The sequence below is a fragment of the Nematolebias whitei genome, chromosome 4, assembly GCF_014905685.2.
Source record: "Nematolebias whitei isolate Nwh7 chromosome 4, NemWhi1, whole genome shotgun sequence".
Lineage (NCBI taxonomy): Eukaryota > Metazoa > Chordata > Actinopteri > Cyprinodontiformes > Rivulidae > Nematolebias > Nematolebias whitei.
Genome location: NC_056501.1, coordinates 14,225,518 through 14,247,969, shown reverse-complemented (window position 1 = coordinate 14,247,969; position 22,452 = coordinate 14,225,518). Strand labels below are relative to the sequence as shown.

The following is a 22,452-nucleotide window of genomic DNA, read 5'->3' as shown; positions in this document are numbered from 1 at the left end:
TTTATTGGTCTCTTTAGCTAAAGTACAGCAACAAATGATTGTCATGATTAATCTAAATCAAAAATTCTTAGAGAACTTTCTAATAATTCCATTTTAAACTACTTGAGGCTTTGAACTGTATACTTGTACACATATTATTCAACGTACTTATCATCTTTAGTGTAACTAAATCTTTATTTTAGCCGTCATGGACTCGTAGTGTTTTTACATCCGTGCCTCTCACCATTCAGGAGTTATTTTGGCATGAGCACCTACAACAAGAAGCGTCAGCTGACAGCGAGGAGGCAGCACACATCCTTTAGGTCAAGACAAAAGTGCAAAAGCATCAGTTCAAACTTCTTCCAAAAGCTTCCACATCCAGCGACGAGTCGATCCGTGTAAAAACTGAAGATATGACACCTGCTGTAAGTTCAAATTAAAGTCTGGGGTACCTCTGATGCCAGAGAGGGTAAAACATGGCTGCACTGGTCTCCAGCAGGTAACAGAACAACAAAGCAGAGCATTACACAGTGTGATACGGGTCCAGGTGAGGAATCCTCAGCCTCAGTTACTCCTCATCTCCGGCCATGAGGAAACCCAGAATAAAGTTGATGGCTTTCTGTCGGTCGTGCGACGTCTGCCTGCCCACCAAGTTGGGAGGCGGTCGAATGAGGAGGCTGGCAAAGAGGGTAGCTAAAATAAAAGATTATTTGTAGAATGAGTTTGGGATTTTCATTTCAATACCGCATAAATAAATAAAACAAGACTTCTATATAAAAATATTCTTAACTGTATTAGCCTACACCAGGGGTCTGCAAACGTTTTGATCAAAAGAATCATATCTGCCACTTCATTCACTAAATACTGTGTGTCTGAAGCCACAAAACCTGCTTATCAACTGGTGGCCCATGGGCCATTTAAAGGCTGCTGGAGGAGGGCTTTTCTGGCCAGTTGGGGTGACATTATAAAACTAAAAATATATAATAAATTTTTTAATTTATTGATGTTTTTACATTTTAGAGTAAAAGGAAGACAAAAAGTGTGTGTGTGTGTGTGGGGGGGGGGGGGGGTTGTTTATACCAAGTCTCTGCAGGTTTATGCGAGTCAAAATTAAGTATAACAATTTAAAGTAATAAAACATAAATTTCAAATGTACAGAAAAATCAGGCACTTTGCTGGACATGTTTTTGATTTTGTTATGATTTTATTTATTTATTTATTTATTTATTTTTTTTGAGAAAGATCCCACTGCAAGCCTGGAGTTAGAATAAATTAAGCAGCTAAATGTAATCAACACATTTCTCTCCTTGTCTTCGTAGCATCCTTCACAAATTTACAGAAAACTGCATTTTCAGCTGCAAAACTAGCAATTTTCAGTTGTGGGTATAAAAATGATAAATAAAATTAAATATCACGTTAGTTTTGGTCAAAGCTTCAAAGGGCCACAGATGAGAGCCTAAAGAGCCGCATGTGGCCCGAGAGCCACAGGTTGCAGACCCCTGGCCTACACCAGTAAAAATATTGATACAACTTTAAAGACTGATTTAATAAACCTTTGACCCACTCTGCAGTACATGAACTAAAAAATTAAAATGGTTCGACTCTTACCTACGAGGTTAGCCGTTAGGTTGTTATTGTGAGAGTGTTTCAGAAGTTCTTTCAAGAAGGCCATCAGGTAGCGAAACACGTTGCGGTGAGCTCGGGGCAACTGGGTGACCAGCTGGTAAACACAGAGATCGATCATATTTTACATAAATCACTCCAATACTGCACTTTTGGCTATTTTGACACATTCAGTTTGAATCATTTGTGTCTATAAAAGGTTTTGGGATCACTAGACCTGTTTGCAGAGGCGGCTGTCATGAGAACAGTCTAGGCACCGTTGGTAGAGTTCATAACACACAACAGGCTCCGGCAGGGCCTCCAGGAAGATCAGCAGAGCCTCAGCTACAGAGTGGTTACAGCCAGCTACATCACACGTTAGGGAAGTACAACCGTTCACGGAGTGAGAATATTCACTGGATTTTACAGTTTCTGCAATGAGCATTAAAGTTTGTTTCATTTTAACAGCTTTAAATCCGTTTCTCTCCAAATATTTTTTGTATTTGTTAACATTTAGTGAGGTTTTTAATTAAGGTTTTTTTTTCCTTAGGGAACCAAAATATAATTTCAAGCATGCAGTTGCTGCATTTTTCACTGATATCTGTGGTTCACTTAAGCAAATTAGGTGTGCTGAAGTATTTATTTCTACTTCATGAGTTAAAGGTCGTTGAATGTTGCTGATCAGACATCTTTGTAGAAATCAGCAGATGTGTTTTAGTTGTATCGAGGAAAATATAGTCCATGTTACTTGTTTTTTCAACTTTCTGGGTGGTTTTATTTGATGCCTGAAAGTGTAATCCTGAGAAACCGAAGTCCAACATTTTAACAGTTTACTAAAACTGTTTTTGTCTCAAAGGAAGCAGTAAAAATAACTTATTGTCAACCGTTTATTTAGCTTACAGGTCACTACATATTTTATCTTTGTTTATTTCAATTTAATTTCCAAATAAATCACCTGCACGATCCATGAAAGAACTAACAAACGTGTCTGACATGTTTTTGAATAAAACTACTCTCTGACATCAAGATGTAATAAAATTCTGGATGAGTTTTGGAGGATACGTAGGTAATCTGGGATGCTGGTGTCCAGACAGTCGATGATACTCTGAAGCTCCTCCTGTAATCCTGGTGTCTGGAACAGGTCCTCCTAGGAGACAAGAATTTAATCTAGTTCAAGTTTAATCAGGAGCAACTCAGTGGACAGATTATATATATTATATCATAATCCAGACCTTTAACATTCAATGATAAAAGATTGAGTCTGTAAAATCAGACAGGTGACTCAGTGTAGATCTCAGAGTGTTTGAGTTTATCCTTTATATTATTACCGGTACATGTTTTATACTCGTGTTTTTCTTTTAAAACAAAATAGTTTATTTGAATGGCTGTATACAAAGGAGAAGGATCCAATGAGCTGCAGGTCTCGTTTTTATGGTTTGACCATTTTAATTTAATCAACATCCATTATTCATTAGGCATTTATTAAGTCTTACTTGGTCACAGGACTTGGTGAAGAGGTGGTTGACCAGGATCCACACCTCTTTGGGGATCTTTAGAGGTTTGTCCTCAGGACCTGCCCCATCCACCAGCATGAAGTTCACCTTAGACCTTTCCTAATTAGGCATAAATTGGAAGAATTTTACATCACTGAAAATGCACAAGATTTAAATGAATTAAAGTGTAAAAAATGTATTGAAAAAGCTCCATATGACACATCTGGACTTTTTCTTATCCTGAGGCTTGAAAGCGAGCCGGCTAACTATTTTACTAAGCTGGAGATCAAGTTCTTGGTGTCTCTGCAAGTGGATCCTTCGGACTCAGACAGAGGTCCAAAAATAACCACAGCTACTGAAGCTGCTCATGAAGAAATGGAAAACTACAGATTAAGTAGTTAAAGTGATGCTATTAGTGTAAATAAAACTATATAAAACTATAAAACACCAAGCTTCTACAGTGCTTTATAATGGCATTTATATTGTAGACAATACATTTACATTCATCAATAACATTACTGTACTAATGTGGAGGCATATTGATAATAAACTGTTTTAGTTTATCTTAAAATGTGGCATAAATAATCAACTCAGACTGGGTTCACTTTGACTGCTCATGTCAACGTTTAGAAAATCGATGTATCCAACACTGGAAGATTTTCAGTGTTCTCCGTTACCAACTTTATTGAATTTAAAATAATTTACATCTAGAATCTGATCCCAGCTACAAAAAAGAGAAGCAAAAAAAAGCTTATAAATTATTAAAGTAACTTTGTTTTTAGTTTCTACATCAGCAGACTAACTGGTGAGGATGTCAGGATCGAGTAATAAAAGGCCAAATACTTTATTTAAGCAAGTGTGGGTCACAGGCAACAACACTGAGCAAACATTTTAATTAATCCATCCTATTAAAAAGACTGATTTATTAAAAATGTGTTTTTCTTGATGCAAACTTGCAAAAACCTTTATCAAAATCTAGACACATTTATTTGGGTTAAAAGATTCAGTCTTCAGAAGTATACGTGCATAAATCTCAGACTGGAAACACCCTAAGGTGTGCAAGAAATCTGATCCCTGAGGTGACGGTCGGCCTACAGAGGAGCTAAAGTTTAAAATTTAGAAAAGATGGACACATTCATCAGAACTGTTATCATCGACTCTCAAACTGCTGCGGATGAAACGCCACGATAAACTGTGTTACTGGCATAAATGTCTCAATATATTTTTACTAAATACAACAGAGTGGATCAGGCAAGATAATAAAAAGTTTGTTTTGTACCTGTGTCATTTAAATCAAGGTGTTGTTTTCTATTTTAACTTTAGAGAGCTTTCCATGTTTCTGGAAACGCCAAGATTTGTTACAGAAATCCTGGCATTACTGATTCCAAGAATATCAATTATGCTTTTTCATTTGGCATCATCAATGAAAAAAGATCAATATTAGTGACATAAAGAAAGTGCTTCGTCACAAGTCGCATATCTGGGATAATATTGTCTGAAAGCAACTCCGTCTGTTAATATTTTACCTTTTCCATGAAGCTGTCCTCTCCCTGAACAAGAAGTCAGCCCGCAACCACAGCGAAGAAGTGGAAAGGAATGATGAGGGCAAGAAGGGATGAAAGAAAATCACAGAGAAGAAAGATAACACCACGTATGAAAACAGAATAAGAGTAGATAGATATTCAAAATGATCAACCCAGCATGATAAATGATTTGTTTAAGTAGAAATAAAAGAATTACAAGTCAAATATGTTCAAGTCAGATAAGAGTCAAAAGAAGCTGAAGATCGTGTGAAGAGAACTTTATTAATACAACAGACTGAGTCAGGCTTCCTTGTTCTTTAGGTGCTCCCTTCCTATGTTTTATCTACTTCCTTGTTTTGGTCCTTCATGGCCAGAAATATTCAAGCCGAGACATTTAATCCCTCTAAACATAGATTTTATGTGTGACTGTGAAAAAGAACAATCCCTCATGTGTCCCTGCTCAGGCAGCTGTGAGAATACACAGAGTAAAGATGATCTGTGCTTAAACAGCTCCATGTTGATCCGTTTCAACTGATTTGAGGCAAATACACTCATTCATCCTGTTTTGACAGCGTTTATCTTTTAAGACCCTTATCCTTACCAGGTCGCAGAGCTTTTCAACGGGGACCTCTCTGATTGGCTTCTTCATGCGGCACAGAGTCTCCAGCGACGTGCCAAAGCAGCTGGGCAGGTAGTTGCCAGTGATGGTGATGAAGTAGTCCTTGCCACGGTCCAAATGAAGCACCAGAATATCTTCTATGGCGTCTTCTCCAGAGTTCAGCAGCGTGACTGAGTCTTTACTGACGTACACCTCCAGATAGATCTCCAGGGTCTCATCTGTTTAGGAAGACGAGAAGCTTGAGATCAATGCAAACCAAATCAATATTCAATTCAATTCAATTCAATTCAATTCAAAAATACTTTATTAATCCCAAAGGGAAATTAATTGTTGTTGTAGCTCATCTTGGTTTCATTAGAGTTGTTATAGATGCTGATGGCTTTGGGCAGGAAGGATCTCTTGTAGCAGTCCGTCCCACATCAAACCTAACTGCCGGTGTCGGGGGACGATCTTGGTCCTCCCGCTGTCACGAGCCGCGTTTCCCGCCACCTCCAAGATCTCAGCAGTCAGGCACTCGAGCATTGCCTCCAGGTAGACAGGAATGCATCCACGGCACCTTCTTTTCAACACCTTTGGGATTTGGGGGCTGTAGTTGAGGTATTATTTGAGCTTTTAATAGGTTAGCAGCTCCCAATAGTAGAACACCACCTTGTTGTTATGGTTACGCATCATAACAAATGTCCAAAAGTAAAAAAAGTTTCAGTAAAAATCCTTCCAGCAGCACAGCATCTGATACCAGAGGAAGTAATCATCCAAAAAAAAATAAAAAAATCAATTTACATGCAGAACAAAAGAGTAAAGTTTTCAAAAGCAAAATCTCAGAATGAATGTAAGAGAGCTACTCCAACATGCAGCCACCTTGAGCGGCGCAATTCAGATTAAATTCAAATTATTACGTTTCAGTGAAAAATATGTTAAAGTATGTTTCAATGCATGTAAAAAAAATGCATGAATGAGATGGATCTGTGGATTTCATTCATTAAAAACATATAATACGCGCATGTAGAACACCTGTAGATATAAATAGATATAACGGCGATAAAACTGATGTGTGCTCAAAATGTATAAAGCAGAGAGGTACATTAGTACAAACTGGTATGTGGTATTGTGAAAAAACAACACTTTTTTGGGAAGAGGTCAAACTGGTGATGGAAAAAATATTAGTAAATGTTTTATTATGGATCCTAAGTTATTTTTGCTCGGACTCTACCCTGAGAGGCACAATTATATGAAGAGTGAATGGATTCTCCTGGATATAGGACTACTGATGGCTAAACTATGTATCTACACTGGAAGAAGTCCCACAGACCAACAGTAAATCAGTGGCTACGTCAAATGACATCAACTCTTCCACTAGAAAGGATTACTTACATATTGAAGGGCAAGATGGACACATTTGAAATAATTTGGAAACCCTTAATTTCATATATCAAAAAGTTGGAGACAGAAGATCAAATTCTGAACTGCTCAAATCTAGAGACTGCAAGGGCACTTGTTTGTTTTATGTTAGATTTTTATTTACATTGTATACTTTATCAAGTACTGCATACAAATATACTTTTTGAAAAAAAAATTTTAAAGCAAATTGAACAATTTTTTGGGGAAAAAAACAACCAAATAATACAAAATAAGGACTGAAATAACTTACTGGGCTCTAAGAATCCATCGCTGGGCTCGGCACGCAGCCAAGACTTGCAGTACTGTGCGTCGTTGAGTTTGGGGATGAAGGCGAAGTGACAGGGTACCTGCCCATCATTTTTGATCAGGAAGCGCTCCTTCTGAAGCTGCCTGAACTTTACATCCAGAAATGCAAACTGCAGAACAAACAAATAGATGCTAAACAAATCACAGCTTCTCTGTAACATCGCTGGAGGCGATTTTGAAACAGAAATTCTCTGTAACAACTAGGTTTTAGAGATTTGTTGATTTGATGTCACAGACTAAGGAATAAGGAAACGTTTTTCAGGATTATTACGGTTATGCTGGTCAGAGACACAGATGGAAGGAAGTCGTTCTCCATTCTGTCCATGGCTCGAACAATCTCCTCAAACACCTTTTTGCGGCGCTGCTCATCCGGGACTTTCACCTGCATCACAAACACATGTCAACTTCATAGAAATGTTGATTTATCATTTTTAATCATAATGTTCTTAGCGTGTTTGCATCAAAACTATACAGCTTAAATTAAAAACATTAGCTTGTATTTTTTAGCCTAAACGAGTCAGTCTAGGATGTTTTATTAAGTTTTCTTGGCTTCTTACCCCTATCTTAAAGAGGGCGCTGACAGGCTTGTGGTCACTTGTTTTCATTTCCATGTGACTCCGATACTTAAGTTGCTCAACACTGTTGCCCCTCCACAGGATTCTGTCACACCAAGCTGGGACTCGGCATTTCCCACTGCAGGAAACAGATAATTTCGAGGAAAAGATCAGGGCATGCACATAAAACACACATGCACAAGCACACTACAGCTAACTTTGTATTTGTGTAGCGAAGAGGCTGTGGAGCATGTTTGAACAAGCAAAAAGTCTTCAAAGGAAAAGAAGAACTCCACAGATGAAAAGTGAGAACTGTGTTTAATCTGTAGCACATAAATCAGACTGAATCTAAAATTGGGGGTTTAATCCTCCACCTGGTGTTGCCTTTCTGTCTCTGTTTCAAACAAATCGCAAACATCTAGTATGAAAAAAAGCTAAAGGAGGAAAAAGGCACTTTCATAATCAGCCAATATGGCTGCCCCAAACAGTAGTTTCACAATTCATTACTGAAACTAGTCTTTTTTATACCCTTTTATTGGTGAACCAGACATCACAGGCTTTAATGATTTAACTGATCTATCAAACTGAACCCAAACTTACAAAATATATAATAAAATGGGTCTATATCTCATTTATATGACAACATTCATCTTGAAAGGTCACACAAATCAATTTGGAAAAAGAAATTAAACCCCAGAATATGTTTGTTAATTTTTAAAAAAATAAAACTAGATAAAAATAAAGAAATAAGGCTTCACCTCGAGTCCCACTGGTCTGTTTTTGTGTCATATTTGTAGGTGGGAACAAAGGTAATTTCTCCCTCCTTGAAGTCAGTGAAGGCTCTTTTTGTTTGCCTCTGAATGTTGAGCTGCACAATGAAAGAGACAAAATTTTAAATGTTCATTTAATTTTAAAAAAAAGCTGAAACATTTTTCAGAACTTCCTCCTGTCCAAATAACCAAACATCAAATGTGTCTACTGCTCTCTTCCACCAAGACCATCTCTTTAACAGAGCATTAATCTGCTTTAACTCATTCTGACATGAAGCACACATTTAGTCGCTGATTAAAAACCTCTCACTTTTATTTCTCACTTGTATATTTAATTTTAGGTCTATATAATTTATTTAATTAAATGATATACGACCATTTTTTCATGTGTCATTCAGTTGGTTTGTACTAATTTAATCAGCTGCAAAACCAGTAGGAAACACTGAGGTGGTCCATCACCTGATCACTCTCCTGTAGCTTCTTCAAGGCTTTCTGAGCAATGAATTGTTTGACCACAGCTGCTTCGTACTGGAAGAGACGATAGTTTAGGTCCCCGAGCCAAATCACCACACTAAAACAAAAAAGATTTTTTTTTAATTATAGTGAATTTGTTCATTCTTACTGGCTTAAATTCTTGAATAGTTAAAGTCAAGATCATCAGCAGCAATAGTAAAAACACCCTCAAACTTAATGAAAGCCGTGTTCTGTAAAATAATGCATATTGTCTGCCGCCTTGTAATGCCAAAGCTTTAAAAACAAACATTTTGCAGTCAGTGCTCAAAGGATGTGTTGTGAATGACGCTCATGTACTGCCACACTACACTTTAGCTCAATATCAGTAAAAATGAGTGTGACAAAATGAGTTGTAGCCATTATTACGTTTGCTAAAGTCAAATGGTTGTGGCGACCATCTTGTCTTGGATTGACTCCAAAAGTTAATTAGTTGCAGATGCATATTCAGTTATTGTTTTGGGAGCAATAACATGATCATCTGGCTTTCAAAGTGACAGATAATAACAGAAACCTAACAAACAAGACTGAATGTGTTTTTTTTTTCCAAACAGTGCTCAATGTGGCTTTTAATCAAAAAACTCACTCGTGCTTGACGATACTCAGAGGGGGTTGATCCAGCAGGTGGAAAGTCATACGAGCACATATGTCTCTATAGTCCTGGTTACGGCGTTCAAAGTCTTCCACATGTGCAGCTAGATGGGAGTTGACGAAGCAGAAGCTGGTGTTATAGAAAACAAACCTCACGGCCACACCTCCTTTGTTCCCCTGAAACAAATAAACAGGACTTTACGTGAACATCATTATACTGTACATGTCTGCTAGTAAAAACAAATAAAAAAGGAGATATTTTACAGTTTTATTTGATTCATAGGTTTAAAGTTATACTAAACAATGATTATTTCTAAAAGGCAGCATTTCATTGTTATCCTTTAGCACTTGAAGAGAGAGAATAAAGTCCAAGTTCAGTGAAAATGTACCATTTTTCCCATGATGCCTGTCCCCACATGCTCTGCAGCCACTTCACTTATGTATTTCTTATGAATCTTCTTGGCGTAGACCACAAGCATCATCCCAACAAGTCGTATGGTCCGAATCTATAAAACAGTTTTCCATTGTGCTTATTCCATTGTCATTTCCAAAATATCTATCACAAATGCCATACATTTTAATGTGCTTGCACATTCTAATTTTTATGCAACTAGCCACATTAATTGTATTTATTGTACTCACCCTCCTGTACATGCTTTTTGCATGCAAGCTCCTCTCCACAGCTTCAATCCACAGCTGCTCTTTGGACGAGTCCATGTAGAAGAAAGCCTCTGTGCTCAGGTCTAGCTCTTGAAAACTAAAATCCAAAATCAGACAACCATATTGCAAGTTATTCAACTATGAGAGTAAGCAAGGCGTTATTTCAGGGTCAGAGAAAGCCTCGACTCTTACTGACCCGATGGCAAAAATATCAGGAGCTTCGGTGTCACAGCAAAGCCAAGGGTGAAGGCTGCTGTCTGGAGACTGGCCATTAACGTTCCATGTACCTATAAAGAAACTGAAAAACAACATGTGGAGTTTTGAACTGGAAGCACAAGCAAGACTTAAACATTGTTACACTTGTAAGAGTTATTCTGTCATAATTTAATAGACCGAGACTGCAAGTGTGTTCTGGCAAAGCTTCTTCTAAAACATAGTTCATTTAATTTTATAGAAGACAGCTTCTACCACACAGCTATTGCTGTGGTAGCTCTGTCTGTCAGTGCCATAGTCTTGTAATCTTGAGGCTACGAGTTCGAGCCAAGGTTGCGTCAGGAAGGACGCCCGACATTAAACAATTGCCACATCTTTCATGCGAGCTCATTCACAACTCCTGCAGAAGGGAGCAGCCAATATAAAAAAACACCTTCTTCCACAAAGTCTTTAAAAAGGCTAATGTTAGCTTTATTCTGTTGTTTTATTATAATGACTTGAGACTCGTCCTGGGTGTCCCCTGCCTGTTGCACAGTGATGGCTGGACATGGGCACCAGTGACCCCCGTGACCCGAAAAGGAAGAAGCAAGTAAAGATAATGGATGAATTATTCAGCTCCTTGTAGATTTTGTTTTAGTTCCAGTCAAATACGTCAACAAACTTTACAGAGTCGCAAACTTACAAAGAGTTTGCTCTTCCAAATCTTAGATGTTTGGAAAGTGTTCCACTATAAATTTTGTGGTTTGTGGCACATGTTATTTCTGGGCTCCGGCAGCTGGCCTCTTTGTTTCGACTCTTTGAAATGTGCTCCCCTGTCTCCCATCGCATCACACAAACAGAAGAGGCAGCAGCAGCCAAAACACTTGGTCATTTATTGTGAACATTGTGGTAAAGTGCTCAGATTCCTGAGAAGAATCCAAATTATTACATCACAATCCATGTTTTATATTGATTCTATGTTTAATGTCAAACTTCATGATCCCCTCTACATTTTCTATGCTGCAGAAAGAATAAAGCCCTACATATTAAGCTGCTTTCTGATTATATTGGGTCGAGTCACACTTAAGAGAGTTAGGCCAAAACAAACACACTCACAAGTCAGAAGCTTCGTCAGCACTACCAGACATCCATGCTTAATAAAAACAGACAGCTGCAGTGTTTGTCATGCAGTTTATGGGCACTTTGATACCAACCCATCTGGAAATTGTACCAGTTCAGCACAGTTTCTATATTTATCTCTCAGTTTGGTCCAGCCCACCTTTACCAACCTCCTAGGGTTCAATCCCCAGTCCCTGCAGCATGCCAAAGTGTTCGTGGGCAAGACACTGTACCCCCCATTGCCCACGGATATGCTTATTGGTGTACAAGTGAAAATATAAAATAAGTGTTGTATATAAAAGTGTAAAAATATAAAAAATGAAAGCCCTGTATGAGTGTGTGTATGAATGGGTGAATGAGAAACTCATTAGTATTTTGCAGAACCTGGACAGGTTAAAAAGGCCCTATGTAATTTGTGGAAAATTTTACCATTTAAAACATCATAAAAAAGCTCGTCTTACCTGAAGTGTTTGATATCCACATACTCTTTTTCCTTCTTTCCCAGGCGGTGTTTAATAAAGTATTCTCTTTGTCCTGATGGACTGGATAACATAGTCTTTGTGGTGGGACTTTCACACCAAGGCTGGTTCATGTTGTCATATCCTGATCTTGAACTACTGGAATGATATAAGTGGGATGTTTTAACAAGTATTATTTCAAACAGAATGCAAACTACAAATCTGAGCTCATTTGACTTTAACTTTAACTTCAAACTCATTTTAATGCATATTACAGGGATGTTAACAAAGCCAGCTTTTTCTGGATATCTTACTCTGGCTTAGTGCTAGTTACTGCAGAGCTGCCTTTGGCCTGTACAGAGACAGGTTTGTCTTTCTGAATGGGTGGAGGAGGAAGAGGACTTGATGGCGGGATGGAGGCTTTGCGAGGAGGTAGAGAGGGAATGGGAGGTGGCTCCCTGGAGGCAACAAAGCGATTCTGTTGATTTTTCTTCTCTTCCACTTTGAGAGCGTTGTTGACGTTCGGCTCAAATCCAAAATCTGCAAGCATTTGTACTGGATCTGTAAAAAGAAAAGGATAAATGGTGTCAGGCTACATAAAATAAAGTACTTTTAAAAATGGGTGTTTGTTTTTCCAGTTGAAACCCATTTTATCTTTACATTACCAGTTTGATTATGATTTGTTGCAGTGCTGTTGTTGACAGCTTGCGGTGCACCTCCAGTGTTGGCTGGATTTTCTCCACCACCCATAGTGAGTGCTCCTTTGGGTGGTACAGGGGCTGGTGCTCCTGGAGGTGTTGCTTTAGGCTTAAGAAGTTTGGATGCAACTGAAAACATCAAACAGAAGTGCCAAAAGAAATCACAACAATCCACATAATCTTAAAACAATTTGTTACTTAAAACTTTAAAAAGCCTGCGTTTTGAAGAATTAAGATGAAAATATAAACTGGAGAAAATTGACTTCTTTCAATATTTGCAGCTCAGAGAGTATTTTTTGAGGGAAATACAAAGCTCTCCAACATCATACGGTTTCCTTAGTTGGGTGATTAAATCCTACAAAGGGATTCAATTCAAGGAAATAACAATTATATAAAACTCTGAGGGAGGACACAACAACATCCACCATGTATAAAAAAACGAACTGGGAGAAATAATCCAAAATTGAAATGTCATCTGAATAATGGCAGGATATATGTATAAATAATTGTCAATCCTAACTCAATCTCAATGTAACTCACTACCTGTGCAATAACCTGTCACACAACCTGTGTAGTTTATGTTAATGTACAATATATATCATGTGCATTTTAGCTTATACTACTACCTTGAAATATTTATTCATACAAATTCATCCTACCTGCACCATTATATTCTGCCATGCTGTTGTTTACCATCTCTCTTTAGGACCTTGTAATTATTATAATTATTTTTTCACTTTTTGGTACTTTATTTTTGTCTACCCTTATTGCATGCTTTAGTGTTTTCTTGTTAGTTTTTTTTTTTAGCGAGTCAAATCATTCTTCTCATCCTGAACATTTCATTGTACTGTTAACCTGCCTATGACAATTAAACACAACTTGAAATTAAATCAGAGCACAACAACAAACTTTGGAGAGAGTTTGGGTGAAAGAATTTCACGAGCGTCTTCATCTAGGCCTGTCACGATAACAAATTTTGCTGGGCGATTAATTGTCTCAGAAATTATTGCGATAAACGATAATACTGTTAGAAATTTGACAATAATTAGTAATTATTGTCAAATTTAAGAACCACCGGATGTTAGTATAAGACTGCTTCAACCGAAGGATGATGGTGAGAGAGCGAGCAGTGTGTCTCTTTAAAAAAAATGGGGGGGGAGGCCCCTTAAAGTGACATGGGTTGTCACTCCTTCCTTTTTTCAGTTCTCAAAATGGCGGACGCTTGGTGTGGTTTGAGCTCTTTAGCATAGCATTTTTCACACAAAACTTTTAACAAAAAAAATCAGTAAACAAGTTCTCAGCTTCTTTTTGCAGAGAAAAACATTTTACACGAAGGCACGGGTTTCCACTGTGAATTTTGAAGCGTCAACAAGACGGAGGATTTTTCCCCGAGGTCGGCCTGTTAGCTTAGCTTGTAGCTTAACTTCTTAGCTTAGCTGCTTTTAACGGTCCAAAAACATGATTTTGGATGGGTAAAAGGGATTTTAAAGCGAAAGGGAGGGGTCAGTGGGTATGTTTACATGGACATAAGTAACCGGATCAAATGGCCGGTCGGAATAAAAGTGTGTCATGTAAACACTCCGTTCGGGTTATTTTGTGTGTATTTGGTGCGATCCGATATAATTTGTGATCAGAACGAAACGGGTGGTTTACGCCGATCCGTAACCCGATCAGTGCGCATGTAAACGCTTGATCTTTTCGTTTTTATCTGATCGTGAAAAACTGACCTGACAGCGCATGTGCGACTTTGCCATTTCCGCCTGGCTAATGCTAATAATATTAGCATGTCAGGGAAGCAAAACTGGTCGGTGAGCGACACAACATTTCTACTAGAAACTTTGAAAGAGCTCAAAATGATCTGTATTACCTGTAGCTCAGTCAGGGAGTGCTGTAACGTCTCCACTGTCATTAAAACCTGTCGCGGGTCCATTTTGGGTGCTCAGGTTTGTTTACGTTCACCCGGAAGTAGAACTTCTTCTTTGGTGTTGTTTTTAAGGAGAGTTTACCACTCTGCGCATGTCAGTACTGCTGTTCAGAACAAAGCCCGCTGCATGTAAATGCTCATCATGAACAGATTGTGCCCATGTAAACAATACATTTGAATTATTCAAACAGAACACATTTCAATCCGGTCAAAGAATTCTGCGCATGTAAACATAGCTAGTGAAGGGTACCAGAGTTGAGCCTTTTGTCATCCAGTGTCTTCAGTAGAAAGAGAGAGACACGAAGAAATGATAAAACCGATAAATGAAAACGAGGTCGATAATTTTCATTTATCATGCGATTAATTGATTTATTGTTTATTGCGACAGGCCTATCTTCATAACACCCAAGATAAAGAATAAGAAACCAGATCTCATCTCCCATGTTGGAGAATGTGTGGAAGCAAACCATACACAAATATTCTGGGAGTATCCAAAATTAGATTTGTAACAGAGAAATGTGAATACTACAATCAAAACTATTTTGGGATACACAATACCAAAAGATTTTAAGATAATGTATCGTGGAAACATTAAAAAATGTGTTTTGAATGAAGACGTGTACTTGATTAAGATGCTGTTAATGGCCTGTAAAAAAGCTATAACAAGGAACTGGTGCCATCTGCTCCCTCCATACAACAATGGCTGAATATTGTTAGAGAAATTTATAAGATGGAGCGAATGATTTACGTTACAGAAGCTTCAGTTTTTATCAGTAAACATGAATCCTGGTGTCTAAACAGAAATCTGCAAAAAATATATAAAAATAAAAAATGTTGTTGATTGATTGAAAAAAAAAAGATTGTGTCCTGTAAGAAGAAGCTCCTTGTGAAAAAACGAAGGGAGAGCACCTCTTCCTGTCACTACTATCAATTAGTACATGAAAACAAACGGTAGTAACTGCTAAACTGGATGAACAAGTTAAAGAAGACATTTTTACGTCTGTTAACTTTTATTTTTTCAAAACAGAATACCACACCAGGATGTTGACCTCAGGGTGGGAACCAAGATTTAAAAACCCCTGTTAAAAGTTGACAGAGAGCAGCTTGGACTCGTTTCAGACCACGGACTGAATGGATCTTTCCTGCTTTTCATTTCACTTCTGTTTCTACACATTTCTACACATTGGACCTTACAAAACAAGTACTTCTATTAAAATATAAAGAAAAATACAAGTACGTCTTTCCATATTTACTCAAAAAAAAAAAAAAAAAAAAAGGCTAAACCATTGGTTCTGAAATGCTTAAAACTATTCCATTCAAGGGTTACATGTCCTGATAGGGCTACTATAACTGAAAATAAGCATGGCATTTTTCTCCACTACATAGAGTGCTATTAATTCAACAGCAGCGTCCAAGTTAATGTTCTATGAAAGTTTTTTTTTTTTTCTTAAAGCAGTGATACAAAAATACGACTTCATATTTGTGTTAGTGTCCATATAAAAATAGCATAAACATGTGACTGATGTGCTGAACAGAATTAATGGCAGCTCTCACGGTAAGGAGCATGTCAGTATGAATACAAACAATGCAAGATCACAAAGATAATGACAACACACTCCTCCTCTTTGAATGCATGCATCTTCCTAGTGTTCACTGGGGTTGCTATGAAAGAGAGAACCTTTAAAATCTGCCACCGACTCGTCCCACATTCAAGTGCGATACAAAAAAGTATTTTCCTGTGCGACTGTTTAAATACATTAAATAAATGAAAAATTAGGCGCAGAAAGAAAAACTTCTAATTTGTTTAAACTATTACTAAAGTTTAGAGTTACATTGCCATAACATAACTAAAATTGAAGTTATACTGAAGTAAACTTTCTGGCAGTACCGATAGATATAGATCAGCAGCTACCATGGGAGTTTAAAAATAGCAGTCAAAAGGTGTGTTCAAACATGTCCAGCAGAGGCAGAAATACACAGGAGATTAGCAGGCGAAGTAACCCACCCTTTGCAAATAAATGTTAGATGAGTGATTCAATAATTCAGTACTCCATTTTTTTAAGTAGGCAGAGAGTGTAGTCTTACCTTGTTGCTGAACACTTTTCACTTGGGTTAAGAAAAGTTGAGTCCGGTCGTCATCCTGAAGTTCCAGCAGCAGCTCTGGTGCTTTTTCGCCCTTGATTCGTAGTTTAACACAGGCTTAAACAGGGAAAACACACATGCATGTCAGGCACCATGGGATTTCACTAACGTATAATAAAATACAGTGAAACAAGGCAAAGTGACGCAACAGTAAACCAACAAAGCATTCTTTCACGAAGCCGTGGCGACTCATGAGCGGAGTACGTGTCTAAATTACGACGCTCAGCTGCAGACGTGCTCTACAAATGCTATGTGTTGCTCATAAAAACGTGAAACCTAATTTTAAATAAATAACAATAACATATCAATATATTTAACTTAATGAGACAAAAAAACGTTTTTTTAAATACTCACAATCTATAGAGAGGTCAATAAGCAGCGCCTCCTCAGCTTCTAAAAAAGAAACGGGAAATAAATTCAACTGTGCTGCAGTTCAAAGGTCGGTGGTGGTAATGAATAAAGAGTTGTAAATTATGTCAAGGTACACAACCGTCTCTGAGAACATTTTCTAAAATTCCCTTTCAAGTGTAATAAAATACTCCCTGAACTTTTATAACACGGAGACGTAATCCTATGTAAATGTAACATGTAGAGGCGAAAAAATATGACGCTGCAGCTACTCAACATAAATAACATACAAAATAAGTTGCAGATTCTTGTAATTTAACATTCTGAACATTTAATTTTACTGAAATGCAGCAATACTTTTGACAATGACAGAAAAAAATAAACTACATACCTCTCACAATTACAAACTTATCATTAATGGGTATGGACAACTGGGCCACTGGACGAGACACCACAGCCTCAGGGTTGGCCAAAACACCCAATCTGGACAGAAACGGCACAGACTTTATATTAAAACTGCATTTAATGTCATTTATGTTTTTACACTTATAGTATAAAGCACAAAGCATATAAAGATACGTATTATTTGTAAATGAAGAAAATTATTCATGCAAAAAAAAAAAGTTGAAAATATGAGATGCGGTCAAAGTGCAGGCAATGAAAATGCTAAATTAGTACTTTAAACTCATACAAACACACATGCTAATCTTTTTGGTTTGTTTGTTCAACCCACAATCAAGTTGCTTAAATAAGAAAAATGTGCAAAAATGAGACAAAAATAACTAACATGCAGTGTACTTGACTGAAAGTTAATGACACAAGTCCACAAAGGAAACAATGAGTATATTCAGAGAACGTTGGGTTATTAAACTGCTAAAGCAAACAGCTTCAAGTTTATGGCGTGGGTTAATGTAGGCAGGGTCTTATTCTTCCACTAAATATTATCTGACTAACTGCAGAGGTCAAAGCCGCGCTCTGGTCACTGTCGCTGCACTGCACAAAAGGTGTGATTATGGCTGAGGAAAGGAAAATGATTCAAGCCTGCGGGACTAAATGTGTCAGAGTCAGTTCCCTGAATCTGTCAGGATAACGACTGACGTCAAACAACCCACAGGAAAGAACATCTTCTCTCTAAATGTCAATCGAACTCCATGATTTCTGTAATTTTTTTTTTTAATCCGACTTAATTTATGAATACTTTGGCGTTAATAAGATTATAAAATCCGTTTTTTACACAACTTCCTTAATTTCCCTAAATTGGTACGGGCTGAGATAAGGCATAGAAATGTGAAGTGGGGCAAAAAAAGCATCAAATGCCCAAAACAAGAAGAACTAGAACAAAGAAAATAGGTAGTTGTGATTTTATTTTACAATAAATTTTGCCTAAAACGATTAAAAGATGCTGCTTGACAGAAAAAAAGCTCTAAAATATTTGTGTGTCGATATTTTTGTGAAGCAAAAAATATAATTGACGTGGCTGTTCTAATGTAAAGATATCTACAGTTTGTTTCATGCTGTAACAGTTAATTATCGCTGACTTTATAAAAGACATTCAACACATTTGACTGTGTTTTAACAAAATTAGTTATAAGATTTCTGAAGTGAAACACTTGTAGTGTAGTGCTCCCTGGTAAAACTGTTCCACGCTTTAGTTTGTGTGGTTTTAATAATTAGCTGATCCAGCGGCTTGTGTTTCTCATGTGAGCCTCATTAGAGTCCGAAACGAAGTGAAGGGATCCTGTATAATCAGCAGTGAGGTGAAACCAACTCAAACTACACTGATGATTAAACGCCCACTCTGCCGTCACACATAAGGTCTCCTTTCACTCAACAAGCCCTGGAGCTGTTGGGTGGACAGTAACAATGTCCTGTCCACGTGACTTCCAGCCATTTCATACCCAAGAGCTTATCTGCGTAGCGACATGGGTGGTGTTTGTGTAAGGAGCATGTTCATTCAGCTAAAGATCCTGGATTAAAATCAGGACAACCCTGACTGAGCTAAGAATCTGAACATATATGGGACCAAACAACCAAACCTTGAAATATTTGCCTTTTCTACTGCCCGTGTACCATAACTGTCAGTGCTATGATATTCTAGTGCAGTCCTTTTAAAGCAATTCTAATAAAATAGAATTTGCATGGTAAAAGCCATATCTTTGGCTACGACGACAGTAAATCATATCCTTATAAGGCAGCTCCTAGCTAGGTCACACACTTCAGATAAACGGCTTCCTCTGTTGACTACGGCTGCCACTACACTGGATATTATTTAAATAAAGCCAAAGCAAATGCAGCAAATAAACCCCTTCATGGGCATAGTTTCAACAACACAGACAGAATAGTGACATCTCAACACACTGACCAACAACAAACACACAAGAATTCACTGATACTTACATAAACACTCCACTGCGTTCAATTAGTGACAGTAGTCTGGGCTCCTTCTGGCCAGACCTCAGCTCCTGACCTCTTACGGTGTGAGCAGCACAATATAGGAACAATTTTCATGGACTTTGAGAAAAAAGTTTCAAAGTCACAACCACAGCCGTTACTCCAGAATTAACTTGAACAGACCCACGGTCATTACAAATCAGTTAGTAAGCAAGTCAGATAATGAAAAGTGTTTAAAGCAGCGATTATCAGGAGGCAAACTAAACTCAAAGGAGGAAGAAGTTTAGTTTTTTTGTTGTTGTTGTTGTTGTTGTTGCAGCCAAAGCAGCTAAATAATGACTCAAATTATTATTATTTTTAAAAAAGTGAGTTCAATCAATATTAGTAACCTGAGCCTGGGGGTTAGTTTACAAAAGTAGAATTCAGAAACCCAGAATATAGAGAAATGCAGGCTTGACCAGAACAATGAACTGGTTTCACAAACATCCAGACTGGATGACAAGTCAGTTATCTGATGCAAACAAACCTATTTGTATCTTTAGCATCAATGCGAGCAGAAAGTTGTCACTGAGTCTCTTTAACTGGGAAAATAATGATCATCACACTTAAATTACAAACTTGCATTAAAGTTTGTGGGCTTAACTGTAGTATGTTAATGCCAGAAAAGACAAATACTGGATGAGCATGGATAAAAACATGGATTAAGTGTTAGATTACTGTGCAGAATAATTTCAGACCGAGCACTGAAAACAAAATAAACCTGGTAAAATCTCCATCTGCCTTCAATCTCACAGTTAGAACAAGGCAAGAGGGCAATTTGGCATAATTTCCTATCCAGATTTTGCAAAATAGACTCTCTGCCCATGTTTAGCAGTAAACCTGATGTACGTGTCTTTTAAAACACTGTTAATACAAATGAGCAAACTAGAACAAAACTTCAAGGATATTGCCAAGCACTCTTCTTTGCATATTCCCAACTCCATTCCGAAATAAATCGCTTAAATATCAGTGTATGTTAAGCCTGCAGACTTTACGTTGTGCAGATGTTGGAGCAGAAAAAAGTTAAATCTCCACCCGGTGCTGCGGCGGCCTCCTTCCGGGCAGTTAACCGCTCCTTTTCAGCCAGCTGTGTTGTTATTGTTGCCGCTGGACCGGAGACACAAATGCTCAGCAGAGCGCGGAAAACGACACATCCCGGTTAAATTCCATCATTCTGTCAAAAACATTAAAGTGTCCAGGGTTTTATCGCGTCTTGTTCGGTGTCAAGAGACAAACTCGACGGACGACATGATGTTAGCACGGACTTTCTAGCTCTAAGGCTAACGCTAAGACCAGGCTAACAACTAGGCTTCATCGTGGAGCCTTCAGCGGCAGTCCAGAACAACAAGAGTTTACTTGGCGCCCTCTGCTGGCCTGGACCAAGAACAACAATAACTTGTTTAGCGCCCCCTGCTGGCCCAGGTCAAGAATAACAAGTCCTGAAGTGCTTCCTTGAAGTCAACCTGCAGCATCATGAGGTATAAGTAAGCAAGTAAAGTGCTATGTGTTATTATCATCATTGTATGTTTCCATAAAATGACGAAATTAGTTATTTGCATTTAACCCATGCACCCCCTGCATGCCGCACTGACTCTTACCGCAGCACCTTCCGTCGTAGACTGACAGAACGCCACAGGAAGTTCTTCCTGCCTGTGGCTATCAGACTTTTAAACTCCTCCCCCATAGGACAATAAAATTAATCCTGCACTATAATAAACACTTTAATGTTTCTGTCCACATTTGACCTGTTTTGGACCTTCGTTGTTGGTATTTTTATGCCTCTATTATTTTTATTTGTTTATTTAATTTGTTCTCTGTTATTTTTTATATCTTGTGTGATTCCTTGTGCATGTTCCTTTGTTGAAACTCTGGCACAACAATTTCCTGCGGGATCAATAAAGTTATCCTCTTATCGTTTTTTATTTTAACCCATCACACATGAGATGCACCCAGGTGGAGCAGTGGGCAACTATAGGTGCTAGGGAGCAACTGGGGATTGGGTGTCTTGCTCAGGGACACCATGGTGGTGGTGGTGGTGGTGGTGGTGGGGGAGGGTCTTGCAACTTTCTGGTCCCAGGTCGGCTGCCCTACTTCTACCCCATCTCGGTCCCCTTAACTGAAATAAATCAAATAAAGATGCATTTCAGCACAATTTCAGAGATTATTTGTTATTATAATTTTTTCTGAGATTTATATTATTATTATTATTATTATTATATGTGTTTATATATTATCTTTCATTCAACCTTTATTTATACAGGTTAGTCTCACTGAATCACAAGGACTCTTTTATATACTGTATAACAGAGAACAAATTAAATTACTGTATTTTATTTGTTTGTTTTTGGTGTGTTTTTTTATTTTATTTTATTTTTTAAGAGTATGTCACTGTGTGTTTTGGTGTTGTTTTTCTTTTCTTTTACCACTTCACTGCAGTCTAACATCTAATGGTTGTTTATTTATATTTTGACAGTACCAATTAAAAAAAGCACTCTGATTCTGTTGACCAGGACAGAGATAGATGCCCCATTTGATCAAATGTCTCTGTAAAGTTTTATATTACATACCATTTTTAAATGCCTTAATAAAAGAAATAACTATGAATATAACCCTTTATAAATAAACGGTAAATTTAAAAAATAAATAACTCCATATTTTAAATCTATTTTTGTTTTGATGCAATGATTTTTTTTGTTAAACCTATTCATGTATTCCCTCAGTTGATTAACTAAAGAAAGTTTTCACTTTGTGTCTGAACAAAAGTGTAACTTAAGTAAATTTATGGCACACAGATTAACTCATTTTCAATAGTTAAAAAATGGGTGAATTTGTTATTATTTGAACGTATCAAACTTTATTTTTAAAACATTTTAAACAGCCAGTCACTGAAGTGCTGTACATATGAATAAATGAAACACATTAAAGCAGCAGTTGGATGACATAAGACAAATATAATATAAATTTAAAACATAAAATCTAAGGTAAAATGAAGGAAAAACATAAAACAATATAAAATTACAATATACTAAAATCTCCAAGAAAATTATTTTTCTTTTTATTTATTTAATTATTTGTTTATTTGTTTGTTAATGGACCGCGTTTACTTTGACACATTGTTGGCTTATCCCAATTTTAT

The 22,452-nt window shown here is 37.4% G+C and overlaps 1 protein-coding gene across 1 annotated transcript; it reads right to left on the bottom strand.

The window, feature by feature from the left end:
- Window positions 1-155: 155 nt before the first annotated feature.
- ocrl (OCRL inositol polyphosphate-5-phosphatase) lies at window positions 156-20,596 on the bottom strand. Its single transcript, XM_037675725.1, has 24 exons — window positions 20,225-20,596; window positions 19,284-19,363; window positions 17,278-17,369; window positions 16,893-16,931; window positions 16,482-16,595; window positions 12,440-12,601; window positions 12,089-12,335; window positions 11,778-11,933; window positions 10,202-10,303; window positions 9,988-10,102; window positions 9,735-9,851; window positions 9,341-9,522; window positions 8,704-8,815; window positions 8,233-8,342; window positions 7,478-7,613; window positions 7,192-7,302; window positions 6,865-7,030; window positions 5,199-5,434; window positions 4,601-4,624; window positions 3,075-3,194; window positions 2,644-2,728; window positions 1,820-1,947; window positions 1,588-1,699; window positions 156-672 (listed from the first exon to the last, which is right to left on the bottom strand). The coding sequence occupies exons 1-24, from the start codon at window positions 20,258-20,260 to the stop codon at window positions 548-550; spliced, it is 2,907 nt and encodes a 968-aa protein (XP_037531653.1). The 5' UTR covers window positions 20,261-20,596; the 3' UTR covers window positions 156-547.
- Between the last annotated feature and the right edge of the window lie 1,856 nt (window positions 20,597-22,452).

Coding starts and splice junctions, on each gene's coding strand:
- ocrl (XM_037675725.1), bottom strand. CDS start 20,260: ATGGAGTTGGGAATATGCAAAGAAGAGTGCTTGGCA. Junction 12,602..16,481: donor GAAAAGTGTTCAGCAACAAG/GTAAGACTACAC, acceptor TGATGTTTTCAG/TTGCATCCAAACTTCTTAAG. Junction 9,523..9,734: donor CAGGCATCATGGGAAAAATG/GTACATTTTCAC, acceptor TATTTGTTTCAG/GGGAACAAAGGAGGTGTGGC.